The sequence below is a fragment of the Astyanax mexicanus genome, chromosome 9 (assembly GCF_023375975.1).
Source record: "Astyanax mexicanus isolate ESR-SI-001 chromosome 9, AstMex3_surface, whole genome shotgun sequence".
In the NCBI taxonomy this organism is placed as follows: domain Eukaryota; kingdom Metazoa; phylum Chordata; class Actinopteri; order Characiformes; family Acestrorhamphidae; genus Astyanax; species Astyanax mexicanus.
This window is the reverse complement of record NC_064416.1, coordinates 17501136-17516266: the sequence shown is the minus strand read 5'-3', so window position 1 is coordinate 17516266 and position 15131 is coordinate 17501136. Positions and strand designations below refer to the sequence as shown.

The 15131-nt window shown below is 36.8% G+C and overlaps 1 protein-coding gene across 1 annotated transcript; it reads left to right on the top strand.

Moving 5' to 3' along the window:
* The first annotated feature begins 1566 nt into the window (after positions 1-1566).
* tat (tyrosine aminotransferase) lies at positions 1567-13040 on the top strand. The gene is made up of 13 exons (XM_015606264.3): positions 1567-1673; positions 2217-2276; positions 3753-4105; positions 5052-5156; positions 6011-6078; positions 6204-6362; positions 7591-7729; positions 8007-8059; positions 10899-11051; positions 11142-11270; positions 11363-11446; positions 12143-12241; positions 12354-13040. Exons 3-13 carry the CDS (start codon positions 3772-3774, stop codon positions 12492-12494), a joined length of 1464 nt encoding a protein of 487 aa, XP_015461750.1. The 5' UTR covers positions 1567-1673; positions 2217-2276; positions 3753-3771; the 3' UTR covers positions 12495-13040.
* The last annotated feature ends 2091 nt before the right edge of the window (positions 13041-15131 follow it).

Below are 15131 nucleotides of genomic sequence, written 5' to 3'. Positions count from 1 at the left end.
GGCTTACTCCCCATCCAGGGTCAAACTCATACACACACACATGCTTGAGAGGCCCGTTTGAGGAGTTTGCACAGAGGACAGTGCAGATCAACACCTTTGCTATTTTACAGTTACATTACATTAACATACAGTGTAAATATCTATAAGGTAACTTATTTTAATTATCACAATAGCAAACTATTTAATATAATAATAATAATAATAATAATAATAATAATAATAGAAGAACTATTAAACTAATAGAAGAAGTGAGAGTCGTTCTTGAGCATGGATGCTAACTTGGCCAACTAGTTCATATAAGGCACCTGAGCAGTCAAAAACTTGATTCTCACAGTATTTCCAGGAGAGAGCCAGGTAGGTGAGAAAGAGCTCAGTGTAAAAGGCTGGTAGGCAAACTGAAACAGGTCCAAAGATGAGCTCACCACAGAGTGGAGAGAGATAAGAACCAGTCTCACCAGTAACTTTACTGAGATCTTGGGGCAACATATGCTGCCGTCATTTTTTCCGGTAATGTTCATGCATTTTTCAACAAGGCAATGCAAAACCACACGTTACAAAAGCATGACTGGAGATTGCAGAGTAGCATTGCCAAGTAGCCAGCACGCTCGGGAGGAAGGCACAGTGACTCGGTTCCAAAACAACAGCTCACATACGGGCTTCAGCAGCCGATGGCAAGCTACATGAACAGGATTCGAAAACCGGTGATCTCTCGAGCATAATGGCAGCACTTAGCCTACTGGACCATTTGGAGCCCTGAAGCGTATTTTAAGTGTTGTAAGAAGGCATGTAAGTGCCACTCATGCCACCACAACAAATCTGACCATTTAAAACCTAGATTTTGCAAGAACTCTAAAGATGTCCTGTGATATCTGGCACCAACACATTAGCAGCAGAACCTTCAAGTCCTGTAAGCTGTGGGATGAGGCTTCCGTGGATCACAATTGAAAATGAAAAAAATTAATTGTTGTAATTTTATATTTAAATGGCAATTACAATGATTTAATTGAAACATGCAATTTCACAAATCACTAACCTGACCTTTACAAGAGAGCCCAACCCAAAGATCTTGGTTTAGGAGATCATACATCCTCCTAAAAACACGGGACAGCTGTTTACAGAGGTCTCACAGGTCACAAATGCACCTTTGGTACTCTAGGACATTGCCAAACCCTGTCTGACGTAAGTGTTGCTTTTGCAGGGCAGATGTTTTGCTTGGTGTTTTGTTCTGGACTACACACATATATACTAGGTACATACTGACAATGTAACCTGACAGCATACGGTATTGATTGCCTATGTAGTGTGTAAACTGTAATCTCTCAGTGCAGCAGAGATTTTTCATTAATGGACTATGGCAGAGCAGTAATCGAAGAATTCATTAATTCCTGGAAGAGCCAAGCTGCCAGACCTGGAAAGAGTTAAATTGAATTGTTGGGGCGCAGCTCAAAAATTTGGGTTTGACGTTTTTGGTCTGTGATGTAAGTGGGCTGTTTGGGACAGCCCTCTCTTTCCACCAATGGGGAAAAGGGCATGGCTCTACACCCATTCCTGGGGGGCTCTACATAAAGGTGCCGGGATTCTACTCCCCCTCTCACTGCTCTGTGTCTGATCTCATCCCTGCCTCTTCCACTGCAAGGTGAACTTCCTGTCTTCCTTTTGGGCCATTTGTGAAGGTATTTATTCAGCACTGTTTAAACACATTTAAACACTTACTCTTTTACACACTTATAATTCACAGTAAGACACTCTATCATCTCTGTAATTATTATTAAGGGCACAAAACAATAGTATGTCTTTTTATAACATGATGCCACAGGTGCGCTTGTGCATACACTGAATGAGAAAATCTGTTCTGAATTTACATGAATCTAATTATTTTTCTTCATAAAGATCTGCCGATGCTGTAGATGATAAATAATGATTTACTCACTTACACTCATATGCACAACTGTGGGCACTCTTTGCAGCACTTAATATTGTAAGACAATAGGACTGTAGGACTAGTGATTTAAGGATTTTATAAGAATATGAAAATTTACTTACATTAAAAAAAATTCAACTAAGCCTGGTAATAGTGTTGTAAAATAATAGTGTAAATTGGAGTATTTAACATTTCCAAGTAGTTATTTACATTTACATTTATTACATTACTATTTTAGCCTGAATACTTTCTAACAGCTTTTAACATTACTGTGAATCTTTTTTTACATTTCTAGGTTGACTTCTTTAACACATTATTGGGATTTTTTCTACCCTTTTTCTACACTCATTTTCGGGTAAGTTTTAAAAAAAACTTTATTGCATTATTGTGTTTTACAGTATTTGTAGTCTAATTAAAGTGCATAATTATTATTATTATTATTTTATATAATAATATGTATTGCAGTAATACTGTAATACACCCTTTTCAGCATTCATGCTATATATACAGTACCAGTCAAAAGTTTTAGAACACCCCTATGCGCTTCACCTGTCAGACCTTTAATTTTTTTCATTGCCATGTGGGTCAGCCAGACCTTTTTTCTGTAACAGTTTTCTCCTGTTTCCAAGAGTTTAGGAACAGTACTCAACACACGCTGGCTTCATCTGTAATTTCTCTACAGATAAAGTACACAAAGAAAGCATGTGTTCTTTTAATAGTTACATAGTTGTCTGTGTTTCTGTGTCTTTTTCTTGTTATTATGATGAAAGTGCAGTGTAAATGCTGCAGTAGAGAGTGCAGTAACAGGATTTGTTCCAATGTTTTTTTTTCATATGTAAAAAAAAAAAAAACATAGGGGACATTAATAATTATTTAGTATGAAATTTTGAATGTTTTAGGGTTAACATCTAAAAGTTTAGATGATACAAAACCCTTTTTCTCTGCAGTAAAATAGGTTTTTCTGAAAACTTCTGAACAGTCTACTCTCTACTCCACTTAATAATTCCAGATCAGGAACAGGAATCAAACCCCAATTCTGCAAATTTGAAATTAGACTAAAAACTAGACAACCGTAACAAAACAAAAGGTTTGGAGGACATTCAATTTTTTATTTGTATTCGGGAAAATAGTGATTTTAAAATAAAGTTTAGAAAAGAGCCAATTTTATTATTTTATTCATTATATTTTTAAAGTTGTCTTTTTTATTCTATTACAATTACAATTCTAATTTGTAGTAGTAGGTGTGTAACATCGGGCAGAAAATTAAGAAAAAATGCTGGCCTGTTAACGCCTGTTGTTGCAAATATGCGACTAACCGTTTGATTCAATCAACCTGCCAAGATAGCGCCTGCATTCCCCCAATGCCTGTTAGTGCATATTCGCCACGGACCTAGGAACCTTTGACAATTTACAATTCAAATGAATCTAGAATTCAAATTAATGAAATGTTTCCTGTAATATTTGTGTATATTGTGTTGGTGACAGTAATTGGTGTTATTTATTATTGAATGCCTGCTGTTGGGTGCATAAATAAAACATTGATTTTTCACTGTTATATTACTCTGTTATTGTTATCTTAGTATGGACCATTATGTCTGCTGCAGCAAATTTGCAACATACCAAATTTACCCCAAATAGACCATATTGCCTGTTGTTGCAAATTTGCAACATACCAAAATTTCTATTTATTTTTGTGCAAAAGTGAAATTAATAATCTCAACAATATTTACTATCTACTTAAAGGTAAAACACACATGAAACATTTTTTCATATACAGCTACATTAATTCAGGCGTTAAGGGGTTAATGAGTTAAATGTGTGTGTTTTTCAGCTGCTGCGCCTGTAGGAAAATGTCTTATGTGATCAGAATGAACGGAGTCTCTAATAACGGGAGCGGGGTGGACCGGAACGGGGTGAGCAGGAACGCGGTGAACGGAAAGAAATGCCCGGGAGTGAACGGAGGAGACGCGGAACGGATCAGTGTGAACGGGTTTCAGGGGAACGCCGTGCACCACGTGAGCGTGCGCGCTCCCGTCAGCGCCGCCAAGCTGAAGGCGCGCAGACAGCGCTGGAGCGTCCGAGCCTCCGAGATGTCCAAGAACACCTTGAACCCCATCCGAGCTATAGTGGACGGAATGAAGCTCACCCCCAACCCTGACAAGCCCATGATCGCCCTGTCTATCGGTACAGAGACACATCAGCACACTCCCCCACTAATAAACCCTGTTAAACACTGCTTGCAACCTGTTCATTAGGATTTATTTAATCATATACACATGCATAAATCAAAAAGAAGAAGAAGAAAAAAGCAGCAAACAATAAAAAACACAGTTTTATAAAGTATGAACTCTAAAACTTTATAAATAAATTTAAAACTTATTTCAGCAATTTCTCATTTTCTGCAAATAAATGCAGTAAATAGCACATCAGAGAAACTGATTCAGCTTTTTCAGAGCTGTATGTATATGTGCAAGAACATGTAAAGAAGTATATTTGGCAGTTTATATTCTTACTATATTATTTTTGTAAACTCACCAAAACAGTGTTTTTATGCTTCCTTGCTCTAAAACATGATTCAGCTGATTTGTTTATTATCAAAAATCAAAAAATACATTTTGGTTACATTTTATATATTTTCAGAGACTCGTAATCTTTACAAATTATATAATTTATGCCATATAGGGTTGGGTTAAAGAAGGTCTAACAAGGATAAATTTAAATAATGATTTTATAAAATCTCAGAGCAGAGTTAGATTTAATGCATCAGATCCTCTAGCATTTCTTAACACTATACTATTCCTGGACCTACATAGAATGTAAGGGAGGAGCCAGGGACTTCCATTTCAGGAGAATGCGCTTTCTAACGAAACCTAACCAGCCTCAAATGCAGTTTGAAAGGGGCATGGTAAGGGGAGACACTGAATAAACCAATAAAACCCCCAGTCTTTACCATAATTCATACCAGAGCCTGCCTGTAAAAGGCCTCCATTCATTTGCAGCTTTGTTTAGTTTTGTTTACTATGCTGTATGTAAAGATCCCTTACAGATCCCTTATAGATCCCTTACATATATTGCCTATTATTTATCATCCATATCTCCTGACCTGTTTGCTTGGTTTCTCTTGTCTCAGGTGACCCAACTGTATTTGGAAACCTGCCCACAGATGAAAGTGTGCTCCAAGCAATGAAGGATGCTATAGATTCTCACAAATATAATGGCTATGCCCCATCAGTCGGTAAGAAATTAAACAGCACAGCAATGCTACTTTTTTTAAGAGGAGTGTAAAGCCCCACAGCATTAGGTGGTGAAACAGTGGACTTTTGGGATGTGTTGGGGATTTGGAGGTGAGCTGTAAAGCCTACTCTGAACAGTAGAGACACTTACTCCAACAATATCAGGATAAACTATTTTAAAATGGCACATAACGGCTTATAAGAAAAAGTGATCTATCTAACTTACACAGTTGTGGGCATTACCAAGCCATTTTCTAGGGTAACTATTTGTTTTATCAATGTACATACTACTGTCCCATGACTTTTGGCATGCTAGTTTATATCTGACACACTTGGTTGATTTTCTAAGTATACAAAAGTGAAAATATATTTTTTCCAACAATCAAAATGTTCTGCTTTATATGGTGAAGAGAATTTTAGATTTGTTCACTTTTATGTGAACTTTTTTGTGAATGACTGTGTAAGTTAGATAGATAGATCACTTTTTTATAAGCCGTTAATCACTATTAATGTGCCTTTACTTTTGCACAGGCCAGGGTTTTTTTTTTGCAATATGTTTAATTAAGCAAATAAACAGTAATTATGCTCTATAATGCCAGGTTTCGAAGTTGTGTAAAGATAATGTGACATTCATTTCACACGAAAATTACTAGAATATGTAATGTAACCATTACACTGCAAATACCGTATATGCTGTATATCTCAGTCATTTTAATTTTTGGACTAAAAAGATTGGCACCAGACTTCCACTTCACTGCAGACCAGTGGTATTCCTGCAGCTGCAAACTTATACAACTTATAAAACCCAGTTATTGGTAATTAAACATATTTCATCTTTTCATTTTTACATCATCAGGTTACCTGAAGAGTAGAGAGGCTGTGGCAAACTTCTACAGCCACCCCGGAGCTCCACTGGAAGCTAAGGTAGACCACTGTGTTTTATTTAAATGTTCTAATCTGTCTTCAGTCACTCTTTAGGTACACTCTTTGAAATGAATTCAAATGCTAAATGTAAAATCATGCTCATCAATTTGTAATTTTGTCTTCAGGATGTGATCTTAACCAGTGGCTGTAGTCAGGCCATAGAACTGGCCATCACTGCCCTGTGTAATCCAGGAGACAACATCCTGGTACCCTGTCCTGGATTTTCTCTTTACAAAACCCTGGCAGTGTCTTTGGGCATCCAGATCAAGCTTTACAACCTGCTGGTGAGTAACTGCTGCGTGCAGTAGAAAGATTTGGAGAGTGCTACTATAAACAGGTGCATTAAGAGTGAAAAGTACTGCATTTTACTGCTATTCTAAAAATGGGAAGATTAGTTTGGTTGTACTGTTAAAATCAACATTAAATAAATTGTAATAAAATCTACAAAAAATGTGATATGATATTTCTGTCATATCGCAACCCACTATTTACGAATATTATAAAATACAATATGATACTCTTTTAAATCCACAGTAAATTTACAACAATTCCCTACAGTGCACAGCTGCCCAGGAAACAACTAAAAAGTTGATTGTCCAGTTATGGTCCTCTGCAATCAGTAGACAGTGTGTAAAATAAAGGGCTTTATTTTTTTATTAGACACCCAATATCAAGGTAAATTCTCCTGAATAAAAGTGAACTTTCTGCACTGTAACCTCACAGCCGTGGTCAATGCGCTACTCGTTAATTATTGACCACACTGTATGTAGGTGTGTGTGTGCATGTGCACGTCCCATATTTAAGAAGGGGGGGGGTCATACCCCCATGACTTAATGAAGCCAGATGTGACCCACTTTTACAGAAACCCATTTAATTCAAACCACCTTTTTGAACAGATATTTTAATCTTTGTGTGCAATTAAAACAACAAAAAAAGATATACTTCATGAGCATACAACTGGAATGACATTTGTACAAATGTAATTTAAAGAATGAAAATCAGTACTGCAGTAAAAGCTACATTACAAATATTGCCAATAGGATCAAGATGATCAGGTATTGCAGGGGATGGAGGTCAATTATGCATGGCATTTAAATGATTATTCTATCATTTATTCTGTGTAAACAAAAACAATTATGTGAATTGTTGCATATGAGTCTTATTTAAATGTGTTTATTTATTTTTTTTTGTCTGAGGTAATTTTGATTAAAAAAAATAAATCACCATATTATTTTGTTTTATATTTATTGTACTTTCTAATCACTAGGTGAAGCTGGAACACAGACCAATATATTGCAATATATGTATCGTAACTCCTGATGGGCAAATGCTCAGTGTTAATGTTAAAGAGATAATGGAGAGCTATAGCTAATATAAAAACAGGTTGTGGGTTATGAGTTGTAAGTGATGGGCACAATATTTTACGTTACATAACTGAATCAGATTAGATCATTATTTTTACCTATGATCTTTTACTGCTCCTAATGTTCTTCTTGAAATGTGTGTGTTCAGCCAGAGAAATCCTGGGAGATTGATCTGCAGCATTTGGAGAGTCTGATTGACGACAGGACAACATGTCTGATCGTCAACAACCCGTCCAACCCCTGTGGCTCAGTGTTTACCAAAGAGCACTTGCAAAATATTCTCGCAGGTATGTGTAATGTACTGTAGTTCATTGCATTGCTTATATTAAGACTCTCTCCATTTGAAACAAACTATTTGTATTACATTTTTTTTACTTCTTCTGTAAAGTTAGACTTCCTAAAAAACACACATTCATTCTGCATACAAGCACCTTTATTAGCCATATTTAAAGACCCTTTGGCACAACAAAAATTAATTTAGTAAAGAACCCAATAAAGAACCTTTTTGGACAGTATCAGCCTGTGTATCTTACAGTATTAACACTGATTTCTTTTTTGCTCCAGTTGCCTCAAAACACTGCATCCCTATCCTTGCGGATGAAATCTATGGAGACATGGTGAGTTGAGAATGCAATAATTCAACATCACACTCACACATACACCCCCCCTCCCCATACACACACTCATGCACACATGGGGTTCTGTCACAGTTTACTATATTTTAATATAAAAAAAAAATCGTGAAATTGTCTCTACAAGCAAAGATCATCCTAGACCCATATCATGCCTGCAGTCAAAAAAGCAAGGTGCAAGCCTCTCTCAGGGACTGAGCTCCAGGGTGACACTGGTTCAATTACTGGTTACTGCAGGTTACTGGCATTGCAAGCCTAATGTAATACCAGCAAGGCACATCCTTTGTTTTGAACCAGTATAGAGGGAAGAGAGCCGAGAGGTTTTCCCTGGCTCAGCTCAGCGCTGGAGACCACATCAGCACAGGAGGGATTAGAACAGAGTGTGTGTGAATAGGAGGTTGGCAACATTCCGTGCCACCGAAGCTGCAGGTCATCAAGGACGAGTGAAGGACAGTGGGTCCACAAACCAGGAGCGCAGGAAATGAGAGAAAAGCCAGTGTACGTACTGTACATACAGTATCAGACAGTAGTTTGGACACATCATTCAGTTTTTCTTTATTTAATTAATTTTCTTCTATGTAGATTAATATTAAAGACATGAAAACAATTAAAGGACACATGTGGAATTATGTAGTAAACAAAAAAAGTGTTTGTCCTCCACAATCCCCTGATCTAAACTTCATCAACTGAGATGGTGAGTTGAGGTGATTTGGGATGAGCTGGAGCTTCACAGCTGAAGCACCTCCAGGAACTCCTTCAAGATGCTAATGATGACCTAATGAAGACACTGAGATTAAAATACCAAAAGTGTGCAGATCTGTCCTCAAAGATAAATGAGGTACTGAGAAGAATCTAACGTATAAAACATATTCTGGTTTGTTTAACACTTTTGGGTTACTAAAAAATTCTAAATTTGTACCTGCATAGCTTTAATGCTTTCAATATTTAATTTACTATGTAAAAAAATCATAAAAATAATAAACATTAGAATAATGAATAAATAGTTAGAAGAGGTATGTCCAAACCATTGACTGGTACTGTATGTCTAGTGAAAGACTTCTTGATTCATATAGTAAAACAAAGATTCTTTCAGAATGGGAGACTTGACGGACAAGAACAAAAGAAAAGGGCTTATTTGTGTCTAATTTAACAAGCACAAGAGGGCTTTTTAAAAAACTTCATTGAAACTGTAGACATGAACATGGATAACATATTATATATTAGCCCTGAATCAAAATGTTATCAATTTTAGTATGCCCACCTGAGTGCAACATGGAATTATGCATAGGCGTATAGGTCTACTCCCCGGCCAAAGACTCCCAATCTTATCCTTTCCACAATGTTACAGTACAGAAATTAGCCATAACATTAAGACTGCCTGACAGTAAAGGAAATAACATTAAATGTTTCCAATAAGCCCTGTCAATGTGTGGTAACTTCATACATTATTATTATGTTACATAAGTATCTATATATTGCAGTGTTAAAAAATTGCAAGACTAGAACAAGATTGTTCATATAAGGCAGATAATTTAAGGTATTTCTGACATGCTGTGGTCAGTTTCTACCAAAAGTACTCCAAGGAGGTACCACCTGATCCTGGTACAGGAGCTGCTCTCATTTTGGTGCCATATATCATAGGACACCTTAGTATAAGTCCATGCCTAGATTGGTTAGGGTTGTTTGTTGGCAGGAAGGGTACTACCTTCACAATATAAAACAGGTGGTTTTAATGTAGTGGCTGGCAGCTTCGCTGAAAAGAAGTGTTATATTGAGTGGACCATCAAATGCAGTTGATAAAGTCGATTCCAGATGTTAGTTTAATGGGGACAGCAGGAGTGCAGGACAGCAGGAGTCCATTTGATGAGACTGTAAAACCTACTGGAAGCATCTTCATCATGACTGTGCACTTTTCATTGTGTTTCATGGCACACTCATTTCAGTGTGATGCACAGGTTTTTTGATAACTTTGTATATTCCTGATCAACTTGTGTTACAGTATTATACAACTTGTTTTTCATGCTTTTTTGTTCGTGCAAAATGTTGTGCACAATTTGTGGTCCTGAAAGATCTCATCCACATCCCCACAATGACTCTGCACTTCTCATACCATGTGTTTGTGATTAAGGCACATGCGCTTCATGAGAAAGGCAGGCAAAAGAGATAGAGAGGTCCTGTGCCAGTAAATACACACAACACTGTTTAATGGGACGAGACCCGAACCCCTCCCACCCTTCCTCCCTCCCTATACCTGCCTTCTCTCATGCAACTGAAATTTGCATCGTCTAGTGTGTAGGGGGACGTCTGCAGGCAACCAGCCCCCTTGTTTTTTTGGACCGTATGGAAAACAACACATACAGTATATCCTGGGGAAATGCTGATATGTGTAAAAGTGAGCTTGCCAGAACTTCCAATTGTACTGTCTCAGCCAATGAGAGATGGGGCGGATCCGTCTGGCCAACATCAAGGCCTGGAGTTTAATGAGAGCCAGGCAGACTGCCGCAGAGCCTCTTCCAGTGAATTTCTCTATAGTTTTTTTTTTCTTTTCCCTCTTTCCATTTCTGGCTTGGCCACAAAACTTACATAATCACATATGTCCCTGTCCGCAAGTAATTTGAAGTTTGAAAGCTTGCTCTCTGACTTTTCTGCTCTTGGTCTTGGTCTAAATGGGCTTTGATTTGAGATGGCATAGAGGATGCTATTACACTACCTATTACTTATTATTTTACAGCAATGTATAGTAGATTAGTTATGACTCCTGTAATGCATCCTGCAATAGCCTATACTATGTCTGCTGTGCTTTAACATCTCTATTCTTCTTCAGGTCTTTCCTGACTGTGAGTTCCATTCTCTGGCCCCTCTCAGCAATGATGTACCCATCCTGTCCTGTGGGGGTCTGGCTAAGCGCTGGCTTGTTCCTGGATGGAGAATGGGCTGGATCCTCATACACGATCGCAACGACATCTTTGGAACAGAGGTGTGCCGGTCGATTCTTTACCGTGTTTGTAAAATGTGTATGTAACTGACATTCATTACTAATTACGCGCTCTTTGTTTCTCCCTAAAAGATTCGAGAAGCCCTTGTTAAGCTCAGCCAGCGCATCCTGGGTGCCTGCACTGTTGTCCAGGGGGCTCTAGAGAGCATCCTTAACAACACCCCAGCAGAGTTCTACCAGAGCACAATCAGCTTTCTTAAGGTAAGAGAAGGAATAGAAGGTAGAAGGTAGATTGTTGAGTGTTGAGTGAGAAGCGAGCAAGACATTTTAACATATATTATCTTCTCCAACAGTCCAACTCAGAGATTTGCTTCTCAGAGCTGTCCACCGTTCCTGGGCTGAATCCAGTGATGCCATCTGGAGCCATGTACCTCATGGTGAGCTTCAGTTTCCTTCTAACTGGGGAAATGAACCTAGCACACATCTCAAAAAATTGACTTTGGAGGCAGTACTTTCGCCTGTCTAGCTTGTTTAGAGTAGTTTAGATGCTTTAAATGGTGCTTTATTACAAGATTAAAACAATATGGCTGTGAGTCATTTTAATATACTTTATAATGAGTTTTGAGAAATGCGATGACTAAAAGATACAATTCTGTATTTGACCTTTTAACTACATAAAACTGTAAAATGAAAACCTTCAACCAAAACCAGCCAAAATGAAACCAAACCAAATTAAAAAAAAAATTCACCGTTTTTTTTTAAGGTTGGCAATTTTTTTTTGGCAGACATACCAATTAATCACAATAGGGTTCGATATAAAGTTTTCTTTTTTTTTTGGCTAAACACTAATTTTTTTTGTTTCTTTTTTTCCATTTTTAATTAAACTATTAAAACTACTAAATTATTTCAGTTGCAGAATGTTAAGTACATCTCTACATTTTATCTCACACCTTATTCCATCCTCCTAAATGGTTATATTTAAATACAGCCATTTTGGTAAAAGTGAATGTTTCTAAAAGGCAAAATGTTACATCCATAGTTAATTTTTAAGCTTTGATGGTACAATCCTGGCTCACAGGGCCAACAGGAACTCCTAATAAGGAGCATTATCCTCATCTGTATCTAACCTGCAGGTCGGGATCGAAATGGATCACTTTCCAGAGTTCCAGAACGATGTGGAGTTCACTGAACGGCTGGTCACTGAACAGTCTGTATTCTGCTTGCCTGCCACGGTACTTGACTCGTCTCTCTCTCTCTCTCTCTCTCTTTCTTTCTCTCTTCAGTTTTATCTTCAGTTTATGTTCATGATGCATAGTCTGATTCTATTTCTGCATTCATCTTTAGGCATTTGAATATCCAAACTTCTTCCGGATTGTGGTGACGGTTCCAGAGGAAATGATGGTGGAGGCATGTGCCCGGATCAGAGAGTTCTGCGCACGCCACTACAGACCTCTCAGCCAAGACAGCAACGACCTGGACCAATGAAAGAAAGACTGGGAAAGCCAAAAAAAACAAAGACTTACGGCCCAGGAAAAGCATTGTGGACTTGAGGATGTTCGAATGACTATTGGTGTTCTTTCTTCAGTGGAAACCCACAGTTCTATGTAAACCTTATATTTATATTTTTATATGGTGTAAATCTTATTTTTATCCCTGTTAACTAGTGTAACCCCACTTTTGCATGACATCTGCCTTCAAGTCCAGCCCAGTTGAGAGGCCACAGAGCCTGCCACAGTGTTACAAGCTCACCTACACCTTGGCAACTATATATGTTGGACCCTAGTTTCCAAACACTGCTGCCAGTTTCCTAATGACACAATACACACTCATTATGTTCAGAGGGTCGGTGCTCATCTTTGAGCACTTCATTCTGGCATTGTGTCTGAAAGTATTACGTTAGTGTATTATGCTTGTTCGACTGCATGCTCAACCACTTTTATAGCGTCATATACATTCCTTTATACGTATAATAGCGTTCATTATGTAACATGTATTATGTAGCTATTTAAATAAAATCTTTTCTATTAGAAATGCTTGGTGATGTAATAAATGTGTGTCTCAGTTCTATGTGATGCAACAGAAATATACATGCAAATTTAAGCATAGCTAGTATTAAACAAAATAAATGATTGATACACAGTACTGTGCAAAGGTTTTATGTGCCTATGCACATTATTTTAAATGAAATACTTTCTCTCAGCTATAAGAGAGTATAAAACTGAACACTTCAGATCAGGTGACATCAGATGCAGGTAAACATGCATTGAGTAAATAATAACAATAATTTCTCATTTTGAAGAAATTCTCTAAGATCTTGTGATCTAATTTTAACAATAAAATTTGGTACCAGATTCTTTTCTAGAGAACCTCAGCAGCAGATGTGTTGAACTCCATCACTAGTTCACCTGATTTAACATCATTACTATAAATAATAACAACTATAAATAATACTAGACTCCCATGAGGGGAGCTTTGAAGATGTTTAATTGACCATAATGATGTAAAACCACTACTTATTGTATTTTTTTAATATCTATCCTAATAAATTGGTGTTATATACTAAATAAATAATCACTTACCGCCCAGATAAGGAATTTTCACAGGTGCCTGAATAAGGGCTCTGATTATGTGTCCATCACACAAAAGAGGAAAAAATATATATATTTAATCTAAAACCATAAAAAAATACAAATACACATTAACAAATGTTCTAGATTAGTAACTTAAAATAAAAAAACAAATAAAGTTCTTATCTTTATAACATTTCACATAATAAACATAAAAAGTGTAACAGCTTTGCAAACAATAGATATATCCAACACATTAGCCTTCATAATGAAAGACAAATTACCTGAAAAACATTAAATAATCATAAATTACTTCTTACATCGCACAGGAATGTAGCAAATTTGTGAGAAGATCCCGAGATTCATGGATTCTTACACTCTCAATGCACTAATATGTGGATATGGAGGAGAAGGATTAGGAGGCTCCATTAAAATTAGCCTGTAAATGAAAACAAATGGATGCTCAGTCAGTTAAAGCTGTACATTAGGAATGTATTCCCGAAACATAAGAGTTATACATTGTCTTAAAATAGAATTAGTTAGTCCTTTCAAATACATTAAATAAGTAGCTTTTAATTAACTACGTTTACTTTGGCTTTACCTTATACACTGGAATCTCACAGCAGATGTACAGTATTTTTTATTTGTTCTTGTTCATGTTACCCAGCCATTTATGGCCTCCCTTGCTGTGCAGCGACCTGCTGACTAAGCATTATGTAAGCTCTTTACCCCAAAACCTGGTGTTCTGCCCTCTATCTGTCTGAACTTGGCTGCTGGGCCAATAACCTTTTGAACAAAAAAAAAATCAATAAGTCTGTCTGTCCTCAGATGTCACTAAAAGGATAAATTTTAGTTTCTTAAAGAATACAAATCATAGAATTGTTGTGTTTTTGTATATATATAACCTGTTAGCAATATTGTCTTAATAAACATGTAGTCATGCATAGTCTTACACCAAGTGTTTCTTGGAAATTAAGAACTTTTGTAGAACTCTGCCACTCTCTACTGACTGCTCAAGGAACTGCAAACAGAAATAAAAATGCAGAGATCTGGATATGATAAAGATTTGGGGTTTGGGCTAAGGGCTGGAAAATCTCATTCAGTTGAAGGTAGAATCCATCTAACATTTTTTTTATTGACTGCTATCTTAATATTATAGTCAATGTTCTTAAAATGTTCAATATGTCAAGCTTTCTTGCTGTTCTCTGAACTTTTTTACATAATGTTTTTTTAAACATTCTAGTTACATTGCTGCAATGGCATTTGTGTCAGTGTGGTTTTATTTTTAGTTTCGGGAATGTTACTTTTAACATTTCCATAGTGTTAGCATCTGTCTAGCTGGGAGCGTTATGTGAGAAATGTTCTAAAAAGGTTGTGATGCAAACATGCATTATTATGCCACAAGTTTTTAGAACATTCCTGGAACATTCTTTCTATAATGTTACAGGCCAACTTTTCTGGAACCTTTTCAAATTGTAGCTAAACCTCGTTATAACTTAAACATTCAATTGAGCTAATGTATTGTATGTAACATATATTTAAAAATACATCAAAC